Source organism: Mrakia frigida, assembly GCF_051309035.1.
Source record: "Mrakia frigida strain ATCC 22029 unplaced genomic scaffold BDY24scaffold_5, whole genome shotgun sequence".
Lineage (NCBI taxonomy): Eukaryota > Fungi > Basidiomycota > Tremellomycetes > Cystofilobasidiales > Mrakiaceae > Mrakia > Mrakia frigida.
The window spans coordinates 214,315-232,460 of record NW_027481276.1 but is presented as its reverse complement, the minus strand read 5'-3'; the positions used below and the strand labels follow the sequence as shown (position 1 = coordinate 232,460).

The following is an 18,146-nucleotide window of genomic DNA, read 5'->3' as shown; positions in this document are numbered from 1 at the left end:
CCGACGGATCTCTCTCCCTTGTCGCAGATTCTTCACTGGCTTTCTCCTCAGCATGAAAGGTAGTTTCCTCTCAAGAAGCGAAGTGGAAAGGCGAGAAGCTCAGCTGGAGCTTCAAGCCCGGATTGGGCCGTTTGTGCTTTGGTCGCTTGCTTCTTCTTTTGCTTCTGCTGTTTGTTTGGTCGACCTTCTTCGGTGGTCTCGTAGCTATAGAAACACAATAACGCGCGTTGACGAGTTCGAAGAAATAGCCCTCTTCTTAGCCGGATCTCGAATCCCCCCTCCAACCACCACCTCCGTTTTTCCCCTTCCCACACCCATTTCTTCCCTCTATCACTACTCAACTTCATCCCATGGCAGCCTCAAGTAGCTACAACGAGACTTCGGTCGGAGGGGATGGGTTCGACGGTTTCCTCGACAGTTTCCAGCTTGCGCTCCTGGCTGAGATCGCGTCGCCGCCAGGGGACCTTCTTCTCAACCACCCTCCTCTCCCAACAACGTCTCCACCTCAGACTTCCACTCACTCTATCCCACCCCTTTCAGCTCCTCTCTACCCTCAATCCTCTACTCCCTTCGCTCCGAGCAGCTGGGAGGAAGGCGAATGGGACGCTTCCTGTCCTTTTGTCTTGGAGAGTTCTAAAGCTGGAAAGCCGAAGAGGAACAGGAAGAATGAACCGACTCCCGACGCCAAGCTGGTCCTCGTTGGATCGCTCGAAGAAGGGAGAGCCCAGAAGGTAAGCACAAGTCTCCATTTTCTCGAGTCGAGCTGGTCGGTGTGCGTTCGTGCAACGAAGAAAACCTTTTCGTTGCGTCGATAGATATCGCCCATCTGACCTTCTATCCACTTTTTTCTGCTTATTGATCCAGGCTTGTAGTGCATGCCGAGCTCGGAAGTCGAGGGTGAGTTGAAACCTTCGAGAGAAAGAGGTTGCTCTGAACCACGACGCGTCGGGCTCGGATCGGAACGTCGACTGAAACTGACGGCTTCGTCCCTACTTCTCCCTGCTTCAGTGCGACGGTGGACTTTCATGCACTCGATGCGACAGCAGCGGAACTCAATGCGTCTACCCCATCAAGACTCGACTCCCTCAACCCATCCGCAAACGACGAAAACCCGCCTCTTCCTCTCCTCTCCCCCCTTGCTTCACCACCAAAGTCCTCGAACACCGCCCAGCTCCTACCACCTCGGAAGCCACCATCCTCGACTCCCGACCAGAGGCCAACTGTTCACCCAGGAGAAGCTCGGTCGGAAGGGAGGGAGGAGAGAGTCGCCAGTTCGAGAGGGAGATTGCGGAGGGACGGGGAGAGGGAGGGAATCTAGGAGGGGCAGTTGCGAGCGGAAGAGATCTCAGAGTGAAGGAGTCGTCTCGTGGAGTGGAGGAGAAATCTCGTCGTCAACCACCCTTGGATCTCTACCGAAAAGAACCTCGCTTCCTCACCATCCCCTTCAGCTCCGCCCTCTCCCCTCCCCTCTCGGACGACAATCCTCACCAATCCTACGGACCCTCCTGCGAGTACTTCGGAAACTCTTACGAGCAAGGCTTCCACCAACCTCCTCTTCACCACGGACTTCCATCCCCTCTCCTCTCCCAGCACGACGCGTCGCCCCTCTTCGAACGAAACGGAATCCCCTCCCATCCTTCTTCCGACTGCAACTTCTACCCTCACTCCTACCAGCAGGCTCCGTCAATCGGAGGATACCCTTTCCCTCCCACTTGGGAATCGCCCTCCTTCTTCCACTTCCTCCCTCAAGTCGAGCAGGAAAGCCCGATGTCGTCGTCGTCGAGCTTCTTGAACTTCGGAGAGCGCCCTCAAATCACTCCCGTTCAGCGAGTGTGGGGTGAAGGAAGCTGGGTGGATACGGGTGCTCTCAGATAAAGACGGTGCTTGAACAGTGAGTTTCATTCCCTTTCGTGTAGAAAGCGAGACTGACCGCTAACGCGTCTCGCGTCTCCCTCCTCTTCTCGTTTTTCCTCCTCACTTACAGACCTCGCGATCCCCTACAGCTTTGGCCTTGTACGATATCATTTTTTCTCGATCCGACCAACTCGCGAGTTGTATACCTTGCTTAGCGTTTCATCTTGTGCGCTTCCTCGTTCGATCTGCCTTTCGTTTTCTCTTTCATGCTTTCTCCTTGTACTAGTCACAGATCTTCAGGGCTGCTGTCGTCTTTTCCATAAAATATCTCTTTGTTTGTTGTAGGTCATATACACGTATCTAATTTCATCCTTCATCGACCATCGCTTCGAAGATTCTGTTTCTCCTTTCGCACCACGCAGACCGAGGAGAAAGCAGGAAGACATAACACCCAAGAGCAACAACAGAGAGTGTAAAAGAGGTAAACGAATGCGTGAGATGGAGGAGGGGTCATGATGTAAGGGAAGATGGAGCGTAAAGAAGAAATGCGACGATGCGACGCGTCCAATGAGACGCGAAGGGACGACCGAGAACGCTCTCCGAACTCCCTCGTGAGCGATCACGTCGGGTAGGAGAGCATCTTGGAGCACGAGCTAACAACACAGAAGATGATGGGAGTGGCTGAGGGGGGTCGTGGTTTGAGTGAGAAAGGAAAACGTGAAGCGGCGGACGCGTCGTCGAAGAGGAGGGAAGGAGGAAGGGAAACCTGCTGTCGACGCGTCCAAGATCCAACATCCTGCCCTCTCCATTACGAGAGATCTTCGGAAGGCGGTGCACCAGGAGGAGCTTTGGGGTCGGGGTTTATTGCAGGGAAAGGGGAGTGGAACCGAACCGACATCTCCTCGCACCATCACCTCCTCCTCCCTCTCCCTCCCTCCCTCCTGGCGGCGATGTTCAACCCTCATCCAGGAGCAGGTCTCGTCACGATCACCTACCACTACTACCCCTCCAGTAGCAATCCTCCCTCTTCCTGGCCGACAGCACCCTTCACAGCTCCGCCCGTTTCAGCTCCTCCTCTCCCTTCTCTCCCCAAAGGGGAGAAACCCAACGTCGACTTCTTCCAGTACCTCGCCACGCTTGCGAGGAGCTACCAAACTCGACGAAACCTATTCTCTTCGTCTACCAAGGAACCCACACTCGAACGAAAAGAGCTCGAATCGACCTTCCTCACCGCCGTCCAGTCCATCCTCTTTACCTCGCCTTCCCTGATCGGCAACGACCCCACCACGCGCGAGATCGTCCTCCAGACGCTCTTCCTCTGCAAGAAGATCGGTCTCGACCCTGAGCTCTGCAGGAAAGCAGGGTATCAGGTGCTGGAGGAGTGGTACGGCGAGCTGGAGAAGGCTGGGAAGGCGTTGGAGAAAAGGAGGATCGAAGGGCTGAAGGAGAAGAGGGAGGAGTTGAGCAAGATGAGAAGTTGGACGAGTAGCTATCAAGGAGCTGGATGGAGTGGGGACCCGTATGCGAGGAAGGAGAAGGAGATGGTGCAAGGGATCTTGAAGGAGGAGAGGGAGTTGGCGAAGGAGGAGAGCGCTTGGAACGAGGAGAGGGAGAGGAGGTACGAGAGGGTGCAGAGGGAGTTTCCTTTGGATTGAAGAGAGAGGAGGAGAGGTGAGAGGGTGGGGCTGGGACAGTTTTTCTGGTCGAGCTGGTGGTTGGAGGGGAGACGGCGAGGAAGGAGGGCGAGGGGAGGAGGGACGTCGAGCTCAACAGATTGAGCCCGCGGTTTGGGTTGTGCCTGCAGGTTTTCCATACAATTTTTACGACTTTCTATGAGCCTGGTTGGAGAACTCACTGTGCTAGAAACCTGATTTTAAGTTCGAGAAAGTTGACAATATAGAAAAGACGGCGCGTAGCGCACAGAGAAACGCGCCCTGCTGTTGATGAGCTCGACGCCTCTCAAACGACGACGACCACCACTCTCCTTCCCTTCCTTCTCCTCTCGACGAGCTGCCCCAAACTTTTTTCTTCATCGCCCTCTTCTCTCCCTCGTCTTCCTAGTGAAGCTCTGGCCAGCTCAAGATGGGGATCCAAGGGCTCATTCCTGTCAGCGTCATCGTCGTTCCGCTCCTTCCCTCCCTTCGCGTCCTTCCTCCTTCCTTCGAGAGAGATGGTTGTGCTGACGTCCCTACCCTCTTCTCCTCTCTCCTCAGCTTCTCAAGCCTGCGCATACATGGAAGGATATCTCAGATTACTCGGGAAAGACGTGAGTGCTCTCTATTACTCTTCAAGCCAGAAGGAGGGAGGACTGACGAGCTCGCTCCCCCTCCCTTCCCTCCCTTCCCTCCCTTCCCTCCCTTCCTTCTCCAGTCTCGCCGTCGATGTGAGCTTCCTCCTACTTTCTTTCTTCTTCGACCTTCGTGCAGCTCAACTGATTACTCATCCTCCTTCCAGGCTTACGTATGGCTTCACAAGGGTGCCTTCAGCTGTGCAGAAGAGCTCGTGAGAGGGAAGCAGAGTCCAAAGTTCGTCTCGCCGTTCCTCGTTGCCTTCCTCCCTTCCTTCCTGCGTTCCTTCTGACTCTCTCGTTCTCTCTCAGACTCGTCAACTACTGTATGCATCGAGTTCGACTTCTCAAGTACCACGGAGTCAAGCCCTACATCGTCTTCGACGGAGGAGACCTCCCAGCCAAACTCGGGACGGAGGACGACCGAGCTCAGTTCGTTCCTTTCTTTCCCTCCCTCCCTTCCTCTTCGAGCTTGAGCTCATCCCTGTCCCTCTTTTGGCTTTGTAGACGAAGATCAGAGAATCTTCTCAAAGCCAACGCTCTTCACGACCAAGGACGAATCAAGGAAGCTCGTGAGCTCTATACAAAGTGCATCGACGTGACGCCGGAGCTCGCTCTCCAGTTTATCAAGGTACGCTCTCGTTTCTCCCCTTCCGCTCAGCTCTTTTCCCTCATTGGCTTCGAAATCCCGCTCTCTTCTTGCTCCTCCTCCTCAGGCCCTCAAAGCAGAAAACGTCGACTTCGTCGTCGCTCCCTACGAAGCCGACGCTCAACTCGCCTACCTCGAACGAAACGGAATCGTCGACGGAATCATCACCGAGGATTCGGATCTTCTCGTCTTCGGATGCAAGAATGTCCTCTTCAAGATGGACGGAGATGGGAAGTGCTGCGAGATCCGGAGGGAGACGATCGGGTTTGGAGATGGATTGGGAGGGGGGATGGGAGGAGAGATCAGGTTCGACGGGTGGGGAGACTCAGAGTTCAGGCACATGGCGGTGAGTCCTTCACTCTTTTCTTCACTGATTCTAATAGAAGAATAAGGGGTGCGAGGAGAGAAGCTGATCGAGTGCTCGCTCCGTCTGAACGATCAGATCCTCTCGGGATGCGACTACATCCCTTCGATCCATGGCGTCGGGATCAAGACTGCTCACAAGTTGCTTCGAAAGCTCAAGACGGTAGAGAAGGTGAGCAGATTTTCCGTACGACTCTTCGTCGAAGTTTGACCTGACCTCTTCCTTCGCTCGCTCTCCCAGGTCCTTCAACACCTCCGACTCGAGGGCAAGGAAATCCCAGCCGACTACCGAGACCAGTTCCGTCTCGCCGAGCTCACCTTCCTCCACCAGAGAGTTTACGACTCCGAAACCCAGCGACTGGTCCCTCTCTCGCCACTTCCAGAAGGACTCGGAGAGGAGGAGGGCATGCACATCGGACCGTGAGCACCGTTTCCATCTTTCGTCGCGTCTCGAGCGTCTCCTCGATCGACGGCTGATCAACCTTCCTCTTCATCCTTCTCTCTTCTCAGGGACTTGGAACCTGCCATCGCTCGAGGGATTGCTCTCGGAGAGAGGAATCCCATTACCAAGAAGCTCTTCGTCGACCCTTGGCCCGACTTCAGGCCAGTTCCTCTCAAGACTCAGATCAAGGCGAGCTCACCCTTCTCCTTCCGTCCTTCGAGACGCCGGAGCTGATCGCAGTGTCGTGCTTCTCTTTCTCAGCATCAACCGAAGATCAGCGACATGTTCAGTAAGCATCTCTACGTTTCGTTCTTCTTGTGTTCTTGACTGACTCAAACGCGCCTCGCCCCTCTTTCTCTTCTCCTCCCTCCCCTCTCAGAGAAAGTCCCAAAACCCTCTCCTCACCCCGTCCTCAAGCACTCCGTCTCCGCTCCTACCCCCTCCTCGTCTCGAATGGCGTTCGGCAAAGGATCTGGATCGGGACGCCAACGTCTCTCGGACCTCTCCCATCTCTCAGCCGTCGCTCGAGGGAAACTGCCAGCAGCAGCCGACGACAGCGACGCCGAGGAGGACGTTCAAGGTCCTAGCACTACCACCACCGTCATCAAGACGAGCAAGTTCTTCTCTTCCACCACCGCCTCCGCTAAACCTCGACCCACCTCCCACCAACCTCGTCCTCTTCGACGCGACGACTCCCTCTCCCTCGAAACCTTCCCTACCGTCGACCAACCCTTCCAATCCGTCGAAGGCCTCTCTCCACGTCCCATGGAGGACGGACAAGAACTCCCGACCGTCGACGAACTCTTTGACCAGCTCCGATCCTCCACCCCCGAGGACATCGAGATGGACTTCCCTCCTGGATTCGAAAACATCACTCCTCCTCTCGACAAACCATCCTCCTCAGCAGCCTCCTTCATCTCCCTCTCGCCATGCGCCCCGGCCTCTCCTCAGCAGCAACTCTTCGATCAGGACTTCTCGGAGGTCTTCTCGTCTCCTTCGTCGATGCGATTCGGAGGGAGGAGGGGAGGGAGAGAGAGTTCGATGGACGGGTACATCTCGAGCAGTCCTGCTCCTGGTGAGACGCCGAGAAAAAGGTTGGGGACGAGGGAGAGGGAGGAGAGTCTGGGTAGGGTGGAGGAGGTCGAGGATGGGATGGAGGTTGAGGTTGAGGTGGTTGGGAGGGAGGAGGTCGATTTGAGGGAGGTTTGTGTGGGGACGACGACGACGAAGAAGGGAGGGAAAGGAGGAGGAGGGAAGAAGGTAGCGAGGAAGGAGGACGAGAGCTCGGTGGTGGCTAGCTCGGATGTGGTGGAGGAGGAAGACGAGGAAGAGGAACGCAGAGAGGAGAAGCTGTCGGTGATTGCGAAGGGGTGGAGGGAGAGGTTCACTTTGAAGAAAGGTCCTTCGACTTCGGTGAGTGTTCTCAGTCAAGTCACGTCGCTTCGTTCTTCCCTTCGCTAATCAGCCTCTCGATCTCTCTCCTCCTCAGCCTTTCAACAAAGCCTCACCTCTCACCTCTCGAACCTCCCTCCCGACTCCAACTCGACCTCTCCTCTCCAACAACGGCGCGTCCACCTCCAACTCGACCTTCGCTCGAACCACCTCTACTCCCACCAACTTCCTCTCCTCCAAGAACACTCCTTCGTCTCTAGCCTCTCGAAACCAAAAGAAGGACGAACGCACTCCCGTCGCTTCGCTCTTCGCCAAAGTCAACCCTCAGACAAACACGCCTCGATCCCTCCCTCCTCGTTTCTCGTTCGCTCCTCGCCTCGCTGGGAAAGAGAACGCTGGATCTGGAACTCCGACTGCCGCTGCTTCTGCGTCTGCCAAAGAGAAGAGGAAGGCCGCCGAGGTTGAGGTCGACGCCAACGCTGAGGAAGAGGGTAGAAGAGGGAACGGGAAGAAGAAACGAGTCGTCGTTCTCGACGAGGACGACGAGGACGAGGAGGAAGAGATCGTGCCGTCGTCTTCGTTGAAGGAGGTTGCTTCGCCCACGAGTAGTGCTAGGAAGAGGTTGGACGTGTTTAGGTTCAGGCCGAAGGTTTGCTAGGTAGTCGCATCGCCAGGGAGGACGCGTTCGGGGTTTAGGTTTCGTTTCTTTTTTTCTCCCTCTTCCGCTCTTCCCACGCTGTCATACTAGTATCCCTTTGCTCGCCTTCTCCGTCACTCTTCTCTCGTTCGTCTCTTTCGTCGTCTACGCTTCTTGCATTTTTCTCTCTGTCTCTTTCCTGCACGCCCGACTCGTCTCTCGTTTCATCGATCCGTTTTTACTCTTCACGACGTTTCTCTGTATTCCTTCCTTCGTTTATGACTTATGCTATCTCCTTTCCTCAGCGGACTCCTTTCGATCTTGCTGCTTCGCTTTATCGGTACGAGAGAAGCAAGAGGAGAAAGAGAGAGCAAAAGAAAGTCATGAAGAGTCCCCAAAGGAGATGAAGGCTAAATAATCGTTACAGAGGCGAGAACAAATCTATGCGAGAGGTAAAACTACCAAAGATCCTTAGCGACCTTGGCCAGCACCAGAACAGCAGCGAGGACGGAAATCGACTCGAGGATGGTCTTTGTCGAAGGGTTGGCAGCGAAAGGAGAGTCGACCGTCTTGGGAGCCTGAGCAGGTCCTCCTCCGTTGATTCGAGCGGCAGCTCGAGCCATCTCCTCGTCGTCTCGGATGTAGTGTCGCTGGAAGAGATCCTGCTGGATCCAGCTGAGGGAGGGGGGAAGAGAAAGGGAGGGGAGGCGAGTCAGCAAACCGGTCGACGCGTCTGTGTCCCTCTGCTTGTGCCCGCTGAGAGGAACGCGCAAGCAGATAGAAGGGGTAACGTACAGAATCCTGTTTACAGCTCGGAGAACCTTCAACTTCATCTCGGCTCCAAGGGTCTCCTCGGGAAGAGGAACGACGACGGCGACGAGAACGTCCTCAACCCAAGCCAGCGTGAGGGAAGTGGCGAGGAGATCGACCATGAGCGCCTTTCCCTTTCGGTGCTCGAATCCAGCGACTCCGGCTGTGATGGGACAAGTGGTAAAGGAGAGGAGGAGGAAGGGAGAAAGAGGTGAGAGCGAAGGAGGGGAAGAGAAAGGGAGAAAGAGGGGGGAGCGAAGGATTGTCAGTTCGTAAATGACACGCAGGACAACAGCAGACAGACGAGACAAAGCCAGCTGAAAGAAGGAAGAGAGAGCGATACTCACTGTGCATGAGTCCGACCTAGATCGAGAAGAAGCAGCGACGAAAAGAAGGGCAGGAAAGAGGTCAGCTCGAGACGCGTCGACCAAACGAAATTGAAAGCGAAGAGAAATCTCACCTTGTCGAAGTACTCCCAGGTCTTGGGGTCCTTGTAATCAGCAGTGAAGACCTGTAAGAGCGAAAGGTAGGAGGTGTTAGCTTCCAGAAGTAGGGTCAGGAAGAGATCGAAGAGCATAAGAACAACACCAACTTTCAACGCCCACTTGGTCAGGAACGTCTTCCTGAACGCGATCTGAGGGTCGTCGAGGGTAAGAGCGGCGAGATCCTTGGGTCGATCTCCACTGGAAGAAGAAAGAACGACAAGGGGTCAGAGAAAGGAAAGGCAATAAAAAAAGGACGGAGAAAGAGACTCACTCGAAACCGGTGTTGGCGGGGAGGAAACTGATGAAAGGAGAGGAGGCAAGTCAGCGAGAATTTGGGCTACTGTAGATGCCTAGGAAGTAACTCACGACTGCTTGGTGTAGTCGAACTCGAAGAGATGAGCTGGAAACAAAGAAGAAGGGGTGGGGTCAGCCTGAGGAGGAGGAAGAGCTCGCGACCCGGCCCTCTTTTTGAAGCTTCTCCAAGCGATTCAGGGGCGGACTAACCGTAAACTCCATCTACCACACCCTTGACGAGGGGACCGACGAGCGCGGCGGCAGCGTTGAGGGTCTCTCCGTCCTCGTCTGAGAAACCGACAAAGTCCCGAGCGAAGGCGACTCGGTCGGGCAGAGAGGTTTGGAGAGTCTCCCTGTCGACGTGCTGCATAGGGTGGTTCATGAGTGGAAGGGTTGATGAGGTGTGCTGGGAGGGAGTGAAGTTGGAGGTGATAGTTTGAGGAGAACGGATGAGGTGGGCTGAAAAGGAGAACGGAGAAGGTGATGGTTCGAGGAGAAAGGAATTCGGAGTCCTTCCTTTTTGAACCAGCTTCAACTCCCGGACCCTCATTGGACGGTAAATAATCAGTGGCGTTAAGTTGGGCCGCGTGGCGTTTAGAAGGAAGAAGAAGGTCAAGTTTGGGTTTCCACCGTTGAGCCGAGAGAGAGTTTGAGATCTCGAGGTGACGCGCTGAAACGCTCGCTGGGACTGAAGACGATGAGCTGGTAGGTTTTCAGTTTCAGAGGGTCAAAGCGAGAGGGTACAGAGAGAGCACAGGCTTGTTTCAGTTCTAGTAGTAGGGGCGTCGGGTGAAAGGTAGTAGGAAGAACAGAAGAGGAGGGAAGAACAAGCTCAACCAAAACCCGAAAGCGTTCGGTCGGTTCCTTTCAACCGCGAGCCTTGTAGGCCATCTACGTCTTTAAGAATTTCAGGCGACGTCGTAGTCTACTAACCGACTACCCCCTTCGATTCTCGTAGCCAGAAACGCGAAAACCTGCCTGACATCGCGCTTTTCGTTGTGAGAACCCTCAACCAAACAAGTTCCGGTCCTTCGAGCCGCGCTAATCAACTCTCTTCTTCTGCCCTCTTCGCCCTGAGTCCCTTCAGCCTTGGAGGACAGCTCCTTTTGATTTGTACCCTCCAAGTTTTCCTCTCTTCTCTCGGTGCTCTCGAAAATTCAGCTCTCGCGGTGCAAGGAGCGAACGTGCACTTTCTTCGAACCAGATGCGGAGTGGGTCCCTGGCGGACGGTGGTTGTTGCATATGAGAGATCTGGGAGGTTTCGATGGGAAAAGTGGAGCTTCGGAAGAAGAGTTTGACGTCCATGAGAGTGGAAGGACAGTGAGAAGGTCGGAAAGAGAAGAAAGTTGATCGTGATCGTTCGAGGAGATGCTGAGGTTGAGCTCTTGTGTCTCTCTTTTCCCCTCCTTCTCTGCCGAACTCTCACACGCGCTTTCGTCCAGATGTCAGCTCATCGTCAAGCAGCCGTCCTATCAGCCTGTGTCATCGACTACTCCAACCGAGTGGGCCTTGGAGGTAGGCGGGTGAGCTCAAACAGAACTGAGAGTCGAGCTCTGCACCACGATTCTTCCTTCGGCTCGTCGATGCCTCCTCGTTGAAAGAACAAACCTCATCAGATCGTAAACAGGTCATACTCGTAAAAAAATGTTACTCCTCCTTCCTGGACTCGAGCTCTGTTTTTTTCGCCCATCAACAAAAGAAAAAATAACCCCGGTCGTTTCAGCTCCAGCTCAAATCTCGACGCGTCTGTCTCTCTCTCCTCCTCCTTTCCGTCTCCACCGATTCAAAAACTGCCGAACTCACCATCCGCCACGCTCTCCCAGAACTCTTCCCCCCTCTCCCTCTCCTTCCTCCCTTCGACCGTCTCCTTCCAAAACTCGTCCCACAACAACGCCTGCCGCTCCTCCATCTCTCCCTGCTCCTCTTTCTCTTCCACCCATCCCTTCTCTTCCCCCTCTGCCTCGACGACTCTAAACTCCTCCCTCGCCCTCCCCAAACACTCCAACCACTGCGCCCAGTTCTTCTTCCCTCCGTCCACGTTCCTGACCCACTTCCACTCCTTCAGATCGATGTTCTCGGGCGAGCCGTAATCGGTGATGGCGTTGAACGCCCGAACGAACCCGACCTGCGGGATCTTGGGGACGTAAGGTCGGGAGGAACCGGTGAGGAGGCAGAGGTTGACGAAGGAGGTCAGAGCGGCCGAGGGAGAGGAGGAGGAGGAGGAGGGGAAGAGGGAGGAGAGGAGGAGAGGGAGGGAGGCGTGCGTGAAGGGAGTGAGGATGGGAGTGGGGATGGGAGTGGGGGGTGTGTAGTGCAGGGTTGAGGAGCCGTAGAGGAGGGGGAGCTGGAGGGGATGGAGGAGAGGAGAGGAGAGGAGGAGGGAACGCGACGCGTCAGGAAAACGAGAACGAAGACGAGCGCGTTGTTTTCTTGCTCCTTTTTCACAAGATAGTAGAGAACCGATGTAAGAGACAAAACAAAAACAAAAACAAATCACTCACATAACTCGCACTCAGAACCAAACCTTCCTCTCCTCCTCCTTCCATCTTCCCCTCCTCCCAAACCAACCTCCTACAAACCCTCTCGACCGACTCTCCTCCTTCCCTCGCACTCGTCCTCACCACCTTCACGCCCATCAACCTCATCACCTGCAGAACCTCCTCCTGATCCTCCACGGTAGGTCTACTGTCCTGCCTCTCCTTCAGCCAGAGCTGCTTTGCGATCGAGCGACGATGGGTCGTTATGGCGTCGTTGAACTCGTCGGACGACGAGGAGGAGAGCGAACGAAGCTTGATCCAGAAAGCTTGATCTTCGGCCCAACCTCGGAGGATGGACGGCGTGGTTGAAGTGGAGAGGGGAGGTTTGGGTTTCGGGAGCGAGGAGAGAGGAGGGGGTGGGGCAGAGGAGGAGGAGGAGGAGGTAGAGAGAGTGAGAGCGGCGGAGCGGAGGGAAGAGATCCAGAGGAGACGGCCGTGGAGAGGGGAGAGGGTGGTGGAGAGTTGAGGGTCAGGATCGGAGGAGGGAGGTGGTGGAGTCGAGGATAGGGTGGGTCTCTGGTTTTTTGGTGAAGGAGAGAGGAGATGGAAGAGATGGGAGGGCGGCGTGAGTCTCGGTCGTTCTTGATTTCTCTCGACCAAGTTTCTCCTCGGAAGGAAAAAAAAAGTACTTCTACAGCCATAGATCCCTCTCCTTCCCCATCTTGAACCGAGTCGAAACGCCAACTCACCAGCCATCCCTTCCCATCTGCTCTCACAGGAGGAAGCACGATCGTCGCCTTCCCTCCCTCGAGAGCTCCCACGTCCTTGAGCAGCTCGTGCCAACCTCGAACGAATCTCGTAGGATCCGCGAGATCACTGAAGTGGAGAGCGTTGGTGATCGAGTGGGCGTTGCTGCGAGGAAAGGGAGTTAGAGGTAGAAGAAGAAGGAGAAGAAGCAGAAGAGGAGGAAGGAAGGAGGAAAAGGTCAGCTTCCTCCTCCTCCTCCTCTCGACTTCGAGGGCTCGTTTCTCCTTAACGATGAGCTTGATTCACATTATCAAAGCTCGATGCGTCACTAGAGGATGATTAAGATGTCGAGGTATAGGTGTGAGAGCGGAGGGACTGTTGTAAAGAAACGAGGGAAGGAGAGGAAAGGGAAAGGAGGGAGAGGAAACGTGAGCTCGAGCTGAAACGGCGGTCGGACTCGGGAAACGACCCTTCAGAGAGAAAAGAAACTCACGCTTCCTTCTGGATAAACTTGGGTAGATCAGCGAAGGCTCTCATCGGTCTTCGTCTCGGTCCTCTGGGAGGAGTGTGGGAAAGAAAAAGAAAGGGGCGAGATGGGAGTTGGGAGGTCGTGGGTGAGCTCGAACTTCTGTCCCTCCCTCCCCTTTTTACCTTTCCTTCTTTCAGCCCACAACCAACCCTCTCCCAGCTCAAGGACGATTCCTATAGCGCTAACCCTCGTATTTCTCGATGGACTTGACCCTTATCCCAGTTCTAATAGAGGCTATTAGGGTGAAGGAAAGGGGTCAAACAGACCGCGTCCTCCTCCCTCCCGACCTTCCAGAAAGATCGGTAGATTCTCCTCTTCCTGTCCTTTCCGTCTTCCTGTTCTCTTCTTGCACTCAACCACCACCACCACCACCACCACCTTCAACCACCTCCAAACTACAAAGGAACGAATAAAAACATGTCCAAGTCCAAAGGTCAGTCAGCAAGCTTCTCATCTCCCTCCCCGGTCCCTCCCTCCTGCACCTCCCATCTCCTTGACTCGCCGACGTGTAGAAGCTGACCCTCTCCTCCTTCTTCCTCTCCTCTTCTTCGCCTTGAAACGTAGCTATCGGAATCGACCTCGGAACGACCTACTCGTGCGTCGCTGTCTGGCAGAACGATCGAGTCGAGATCATCGGTCAGTCGCACTCTCTGTTAACCTCGATGATGAAGGAGGACTCGACCTGTGGCTGACTCTTCTTCCTCCTCTTCCTTCCTTCCTTCCTTGCTTTTCTGAACGAACCGATACAAACCAGCCAACGACCAAGGAAACCGAACCACCCCTTCCTACGTCGCCTTCACCGACACCGAGAGACTCATTGGAGATGCTGCTAAGAACCAGGTCAGTGAATCAGTCTCGTCCACTCCATCTCCTCCCCTCCTCCTCCTCCCCCTCCCCATCTCTCTCACACACCCACCTTCCTTCCTTTCGTTTTCTTTGCAGGTCGCCATGAACCCTCACAACACCGTCTTCGACGCCAAACGGCTGATCGGTCGAAAGTTCGAGGACGCCGAGGTCCAGTCGGACATGAAGCACTGGCCTTTCAAGGTCGTTTCCGACGGAGGGAAGCCAAAGATTGTCGTGCAGCATAAGGGGGAGGAGAAGTCTTTTGTGAGTTCGCGCGTAGAGTTAGGTTTTTTGCGGGGGTAGGGGTGGGGAATGGAGAGGGAAGAGGGAGGAGAGGGAGGAGGAGAGGGAAGGGAGAGGGGAGAGAGACGAGTCGCTGACCCACGACCCTTTGTTTCTTTCCTTCTCTCTCTTTCTTTCTGCGTTTTTTCTTTTTGGATTCGAGAAACCAGACCCCGGAGGAGATCTCTGCGATGATCTTGATCAAGATGAGGGAGACGGCGGAGGCCTACCTCGGAACCGACGTCACCAACGCCGTTGTTACCGTCCCTGCTTGTTCGTCCCCAATCTCTACTCGTCTCCTCTTTGTTCTCTTCCAAGACCTTCCCCTCACTGACCCTTTGACCCTCTTTCTCTCCTTCGTTTCTCACCAGACTTCAACGACTCGCAGCGACAGGCGACCAAGGACGCCGGAGTCATCGCTGGACTCAACGTTCTTCGAATCATCAACGAACCTACCGCTGCTGCTATCGCTTACGGGTGAGCCTCTTTCCTCTTCCCTCAAAGCTCTCTCGTCAAACGAGAGACGGCATTCGATCCTTCGACGAGACTGACCTTTCCTTTTCCACCTCTTCGCATCCAGACTCGACAAGACCAAGAACATCGGCGAGAAGAACGTTCTCATCTTCGATCTCGGAGGAGGAACGTTCGATGTTTCCCTCTTGACTATCGAGGAAGGGTGAGTCTCGTTTTCTTGCTTCATACTCGAAGAAGAAAACGAAGGCGCGTCGTCTTCACCGTCCAAACTCACCTCGACTCCTTCCTTCGTTCGTTCTCGTCTCGATCACAGAGTCTTTGAAGTCAAGGCCACCGCTGGAGACACCCACCTGGGAGGAGAAGACTTCGACAACCGACTCGTCAACCACTTCGTTCAGGAGTTCAAGAGGAAGAACAAGAAGGGTGAGCCCAGCCGTTTCCTCCTTCACGTCGAGCTCGAAGCGCTGACCTTCTTCTCCTTTCTTCCTTCCTTCCTTCCTTCCCTCGTCAGACATGTCCGGAAACCCTCGAGCCCTCCGACGACTCCGAACCGCCTGCGAACGAGCCAAACGAACCCTCTCCTCCGCCGCCCAAACCACGCTCGAGATCGACTCCCTCTTCGACGGAATCGACTTCTACACCTCCCTCACCCGAGCGAGGTTCGAGGAGTTGTGTCAGGACTTGTTCAGAACGACTGTTGAGCCGTTAGTACCTTTTCTTAAGTTCCTGCTCGTTCGACCGAAGGAGAAGGGAAGGCAGTCTGAACTGAACCCCTCTCCTTTCCTTTCTCTTCTTTCTTCGTTTTTTTGCTTGTGGTCTCGAAAACGAAACAGCGTCGAGAAGGTTCTCAAGGACGCCAAGATGGACAAGGCTGCTGTTCACGAGATCGTTCTCGTCGGTGGATCTACCCGAATCCCCAAGATTCAGAAGTGAGTCTCCGCTTCTTTCGACGTGTGGACGCGTCGTCTCGAGACTGACTCTCCTTTCCTTCCCCCCTTCGTTCACGAAAAAGGCTCGTCTCCGACTTCTTCTCCGGAAAGGAACCCAACCGATCCATCAACCCCGACGAGGCCGTCGCCTACGGGGCCGCCGTTCAAGCTTCCATCTTGAACGGAGACGCGTCCGAGAAGCATCAGGATCTTCTTCTTCTGGACGTAGCTCCTCTCTCGCTTGGGATCGAGACGGCTGGTGGGGTGTTCACTCCTCTCGTGAGTTCCATCCATCCTGATTTTCGTCTCCTAGTCTCTTCGTTCGCCTCGAAAAAGTGAGAGCTGACCGACCCTCTTTCCGTTCTCGTCTTTTCTCTCCCGCCCCTCAGATCAAGCGAAACACGACCGTCCCCACCAAGAAGTCCGAGATCTTCTCCACCTACTCGGACAACCAACCGGGAGTGCTCATCCAGGTCTTCGAGGGAGAGCGAGCCAGGACCAAGGACAACAACCTCCTCGGAAAGTTCGACCTCTCGGGTATCCCTCCCGCTCCTCGAGGAATCCCTCAAGTCGAGGTTACCTTCGATATCGACGCGAACGGAATCCTCAACGTTCGTCGTCTCTATCATCTCCTTCTCTTCTCGTTCTCGCACGCGTCTTACCTTCCTTCACTCTTTTATCGCAGGTCTCCGCCGCCGACAAGACGACTGGAAAGATCAACCGAATCACCATCACGAACGACAAGGGAAGGCTCTCCAAGGAGGATATCGAGAAGATGGTTGCTGACGCCGAGAGATACAAGGCTGAGGTGAGTTTCCTTTCCTCTTTTTTTTGTTTCGTCTCTCCTCGACTCGAGAGCTGACCTTCCCTCTTCGTTTTGTTGGTTGTTTGGATGAACGAAGGACGAGGAAGCTACCGCCCGAATCGCAGCGAGGAACGGTCTCGAGGGATACGCCTACAACCTCAGGAACTCGATCCAGGACGACAAGCTCAAGGCTCAGTGGGATGCGAACGGAGAGGACAAGGCGACACTTCAAACTGCCGTCGACGAGGCGGTGAGTTCTTCTCCTCTCGCAAAAACTCGCGTTCTCGTCTTCTTTTACTCATCGATCCTTCATCTCTTCACGCGCCAGATCCACTTCGTCGAGTCTTCCTCCGAGGCTTCCAAGGCTGAGTACGAGGAGAGACAGAAGGAGCTTGAGAGTGGGTCTTTCCTTTTTCCTTCGACAAACTCCGACTTCGACGCGTCGACTCGAACTGACTTCCTTCCCTCCTTTCCTTCTATCAACCTCTTCCAGCCGTCGCCAACCCCATCAGTGAGTTGAATTGCCCGTTTTTTTTTCGACCTTCTCGAACACAAATGTGACCCCTTCGATTCGCGTTTTTACCTTCGCAGTGACCCGCGTCCACGGAGGAGGAGGAGGAGGAGCTGCTCCTGGAGCCACTCCCGCTGGCGACTCGGGACCTTCCGTTGAGGAGGTTGATTAAGTGAGTTGCAAAGCCTTCACTTTCAAGCTCGAGAGTTGAGCTGACTTCTTTATTCGTTACGTTCTCGTTCAGGTCGCGTCTTGTCGCCTCACTTCAACGACTCTCGACCGCTTCCTTCTCTCTCTCGTCTTTGTTCATCTCAACGTTTCTTAGCTACTCTTACCTTTCTCTCTTTCTCCTTTCTCTTACGATCATAACGTTTTTCGCCTGCCTGCCTTTGTTCGAACGCGTCGTCGAGGAGGAGAGCAACGTTGGGGCGAGTTCGAGAACGCGTCCTCGTTGCTTTCTTGCGAAAATTGTGAAGAGCTGGACCCTCACATCGAGCAAAGGACTTTTCTGAGCGTTTCGTGACATATTTTTTTGCGACAAAAAAAGGAAAGGAAGAGCGACGACTACAAGAACGAAAGGAAGAAGCGAGCCTCTTCCTCCTCCTCCACCTCCCATCTCCATCTCGCCTCCCTTCGACGCTTTCTCCATCCTCAACTTGATCATCCTCTCTCCGAAGACCATCCTCTCTCCCTCAAACCCCCTTTGTCTATCACTCGTTCTTCTTCCTCGCCCACCTCCTCGCTCGACCTGTCTTTCAACCCACCCTCCGGCCTCCCCTCCTCCATCGACGCTCCTTCCTTGATCGATCCTCGTCTTCGCCTTCCTCAAGCCCGCTCAAGACCTAGGTCTCAGCAGCGTCTTTTGTTTACCGTGGGAGAACCAAGGTTGATGGTTTCAAAGGTAGAACAAAGGGAGGGGAGAAAAAGGAAGGAACGGAAGGAAGGAGGGATTTGTTGAGCTCGAGCTCGCGATTGTCCTTCCTTCCCTCCTCGATTCTCTTCAGGGATCTCGAAGCACCCTCCTCTTTCGACAGAATATACAGCCAAGGTATCAAGACGCGGATGGGTGTGAGCTTCCCCCGAGGGTGCTGCTTCCAGCGCTTGAGCTGGCAGGAGAGTCGAAGGAAGGGAAGAGTTGACGGGCTGTCTGAGCTCAAGCAAGCTTTCGTCTGCTTCTTGCTCCCTACCCAAAGGGATATATTCGATTGACCAACCCTCTCGTACATGCTGCAGCTGGACATACGGTCTCTTCACTTTCCGCTCAGATTTCAAGGTGCCTGCCAGAAGTCACGCCTGACGACGACGTCTCTCCGATCTTTGTTGATTTCCTCTC

The 18,146-nt window shown here is 54.7% G+C and overlaps 6 protein-coding genes across 6 annotated transcripts; 4 read left to right on the top strand and 2 right to left on the bottom strand.

Moving 5' to 3' along the window:
- Positions 1 to 350: 350 nt before the first annotated feature.
- BDY24DRAFT_412496 (uncharacterized protein) lies at positions 351 to 3,509 on the top strand (the record flags this gene model as incomplete). The annotated part of the gene is made up of 5 exons (XM_076643067.1): positions 351 to 731; positions 865 to 897; positions 1,009 to 1,861; positions 1,985 to 2,013; positions 2,670 to 3,509. 5 exons carry the CDS (start codon positions 351 to 353, stop codon positions 3,507 to 3,509), a joined length of 2,136 nt encoding a protein of 711 aa, XP_076499458.1.
- Positions 3,510 to 3,693: 184 nt separating this feature from the next.
- BDY24DRAFT_229405 (exonuclease 1) lies at positions 3,694 to 5,624 on the top strand. Its single transcript, XM_076636623.1, has 9 exons — positions 3,694 to 3,972; positions 4,068 to 4,120; positions 4,225 to 4,237; positions 4,309 to 4,379; positions 4,454 to 4,573; positions 4,649 to 4,772; positions 4,858 to 5,136; positions 5,233 to 5,325; positions 5,395 to 5,624. Exons 1-9 carry the CDS (start codon positions 3,937 to 3,939, stop codon positions 5,575 to 5,577), a joined length of 972 nt encoding a protein of 323 aa, XP_076499457.1. The 5' UTR covers positions 3,694 to 3,936; the 3' UTR covers positions 5,578 to 5,624.
- Position 5,625: 1 nt separating this feature from the next.
- Positions 5,626 to 7,960, top strand: BDY24DRAFT_229406 (uncharacterized protein). Its single transcript, XM_076636624.1, has 4 exons — positions 5,626 to 5,784; positions 5,857 to 5,884; positions 5,975 to 7,008; positions 7,085 to 7,960. Exons 2-4 carry the CDS (start codon positions 5,878 to 5,880, stop codon positions 7,643 to 7,645), a joined length of 1,602 nt encoding a protein of 533 aa, XP_076499456.1. The 5' UTR covers positions 5,626 to 5,784; positions 5,857 to 5,877; the 3' UTR covers positions 7,646 to 7,960.
- BDY24DRAFT_379114 (protoglobin family protein) lies at positions 7,949 to 9,713 on the bottom strand. The gene is made up of 8 exons (XM_076639016.1): positions 9,424 to 9,713; positions 9,286 to 9,319; positions 9,191 to 9,217; positions 9,027 to 9,117; positions 8,895 to 8,945; positions 8,782 to 8,797; positions 8,420 to 8,597; positions 7,949 to 8,299 (listed from the first exon to the last, which is right to left on the bottom strand). The coding sequence occupies exons 1-8, from the start codon at positions 9,593 to 9,595 to the stop codon at positions 8,083 to 8,085; spliced, it is 786 nt and encodes a 261-aa protein (XP_076499455.1). The 5' UTR covers positions 9,596 to 9,713; the 3' UTR covers positions 7,949 to 8,082.
- A 1,094-nt stretch (positions 9,714 to 10,807) lies between these two features.
- On the bottom strand, positions 10,808 to 13,296 carry BDY24DRAFT_229139 (uncharacterized protein). The gene is made up of 7 exons (XM_076636622.1): positions 13,153 to 13,296; positions 12,931 to 12,993; positions 12,744 to 12,812; positions 12,440 to 12,602; positions 11,715 to 12,266; positions 11,017 to 11,557; positions 10,808 to 10,886 (listed from the first exon to the last, which is right to left on the bottom strand). The coding sequence occupies exons 2-7, from the start codon at positions 12,972 to 12,974 to the stop codon at positions 10,861 to 10,863; spliced, it is 1,395 nt and encodes a 464-aa protein (XP_076499454.1). The 5' UTR covers positions 12,975 to 12,993; positions 13,153 to 13,296; the 3' UTR covers positions 10,808 to 10,860.
- An 87-nt stretch (positions 13,297 to 13,383) lies between these two features.
- On the top strand, positions 13,384 to 16,985 carry BDY24DRAFT_406009 (heat shock cognate 70; the record flags this gene model as incomplete). The annotated part of the gene is made up of 17 exons (XM_076642680.1): positions 13,384 to 13,399; positions 13,531 to 13,602; positions 13,721 to 13,806; positions 13,909 to 14,076; positions 14,265 to 14,367; positions 14,466 to 14,571; positions 14,675 to 14,770; positions 14,882 to 14,991; positions 15,080 to 15,272; positions 15,402 to 15,497; positions 15,581 to 15,776; positions 15,887 to 16,108; positions 16,183 to 16,305; positions 16,400 to 16,552; positions 16,631 to 16,700; positions 16,796 to 16,813; positions 16,894 to 16,985. 17 exons carry the CDS (start codon positions 13,384 to 13,386, stop codon positions 16,983 to 16,985), a joined length of 1,920 nt encoding a protein of 639 aa, XP_076499453.1.
- Positions 16,986 to 18,146: the final 1,161 nt, after the last annotated feature.

Bases quoted from the DNA above. Each gene is read 5' to 3' on its own strand.
- BDY24DRAFT_229406 (XM_076636624.1), top strand. The intron at 7,009-7,084 runs GTGAGTGTTCTC...TCTCCTCCTCAG, and splicing joins AGAAAGGTCCTTCGACTTCG to CCTTTCAACAAAGCCTCACC.
- BDY24DRAFT_379114 (XM_076639016.1), bottom strand. From the start codon at position 9,595: ATGAACCACCCTATGCAGCACGTCGACAGGGAGACTCTCCAAACCTCT. The intron at 9,320-9,423 runs GTTAGTCCGCCC...CTTTGTTTCCAG, and splicing joins TGTGGTAGATGGAGTTTACG to CTCATCTCTTCGAGTTCGAC. The intron at 8,300-8,419 runs GTACGTTACCCC...CCCCTCCCTCAG, and splicing joins CGAGCTGTAAACAGGATTCT to CTGGATCCAGCAGGATCTCT.
- BDY24DRAFT_229139 (XM_076636622.1), bottom strand. From the start codon at position 12,974: ATGAGAGCCTTCGCTGATCTACCCAAGTTTATCCAGAAGGAAGC. The intron at 12,267-12,439 runs GTGAGTTGGCGT...CCAAAAAACCAG, and splicing joins CAGATGGGAAGGGATGGCTG to AGACCCACCCTATCCTCGAC. The intron at 10,887-11,016 runs GTGAGTTCGGCA...CGAAAAAAACAG, and splicing joins CTGGGAGAGCGTGGCGGATG to AGCTCGAGTCCAGGAAGGAG.
- BDY24DRAFT_229405 (XM_076636623.1), top strand. From the start codon at position 3,937: ATGGGGATCCAAGGGCTCATTCCTGTCAGCGTCATC. The intron at 3,973-4,067 runs GTCGTTCCGCTC...CTCTCTCCTCAG, and splicing joins TCATTCCTGTCAGCGTCATC to CTTCTCAAGCCTGCGCATAC. The intron at 5,326-5,394 runs GTGAGCAGATTT...TCGCTCTCCCAG, and splicing joins AGCTCAAGACGGTAGAGAAG to GTCCTTCAACACCTCCGACT.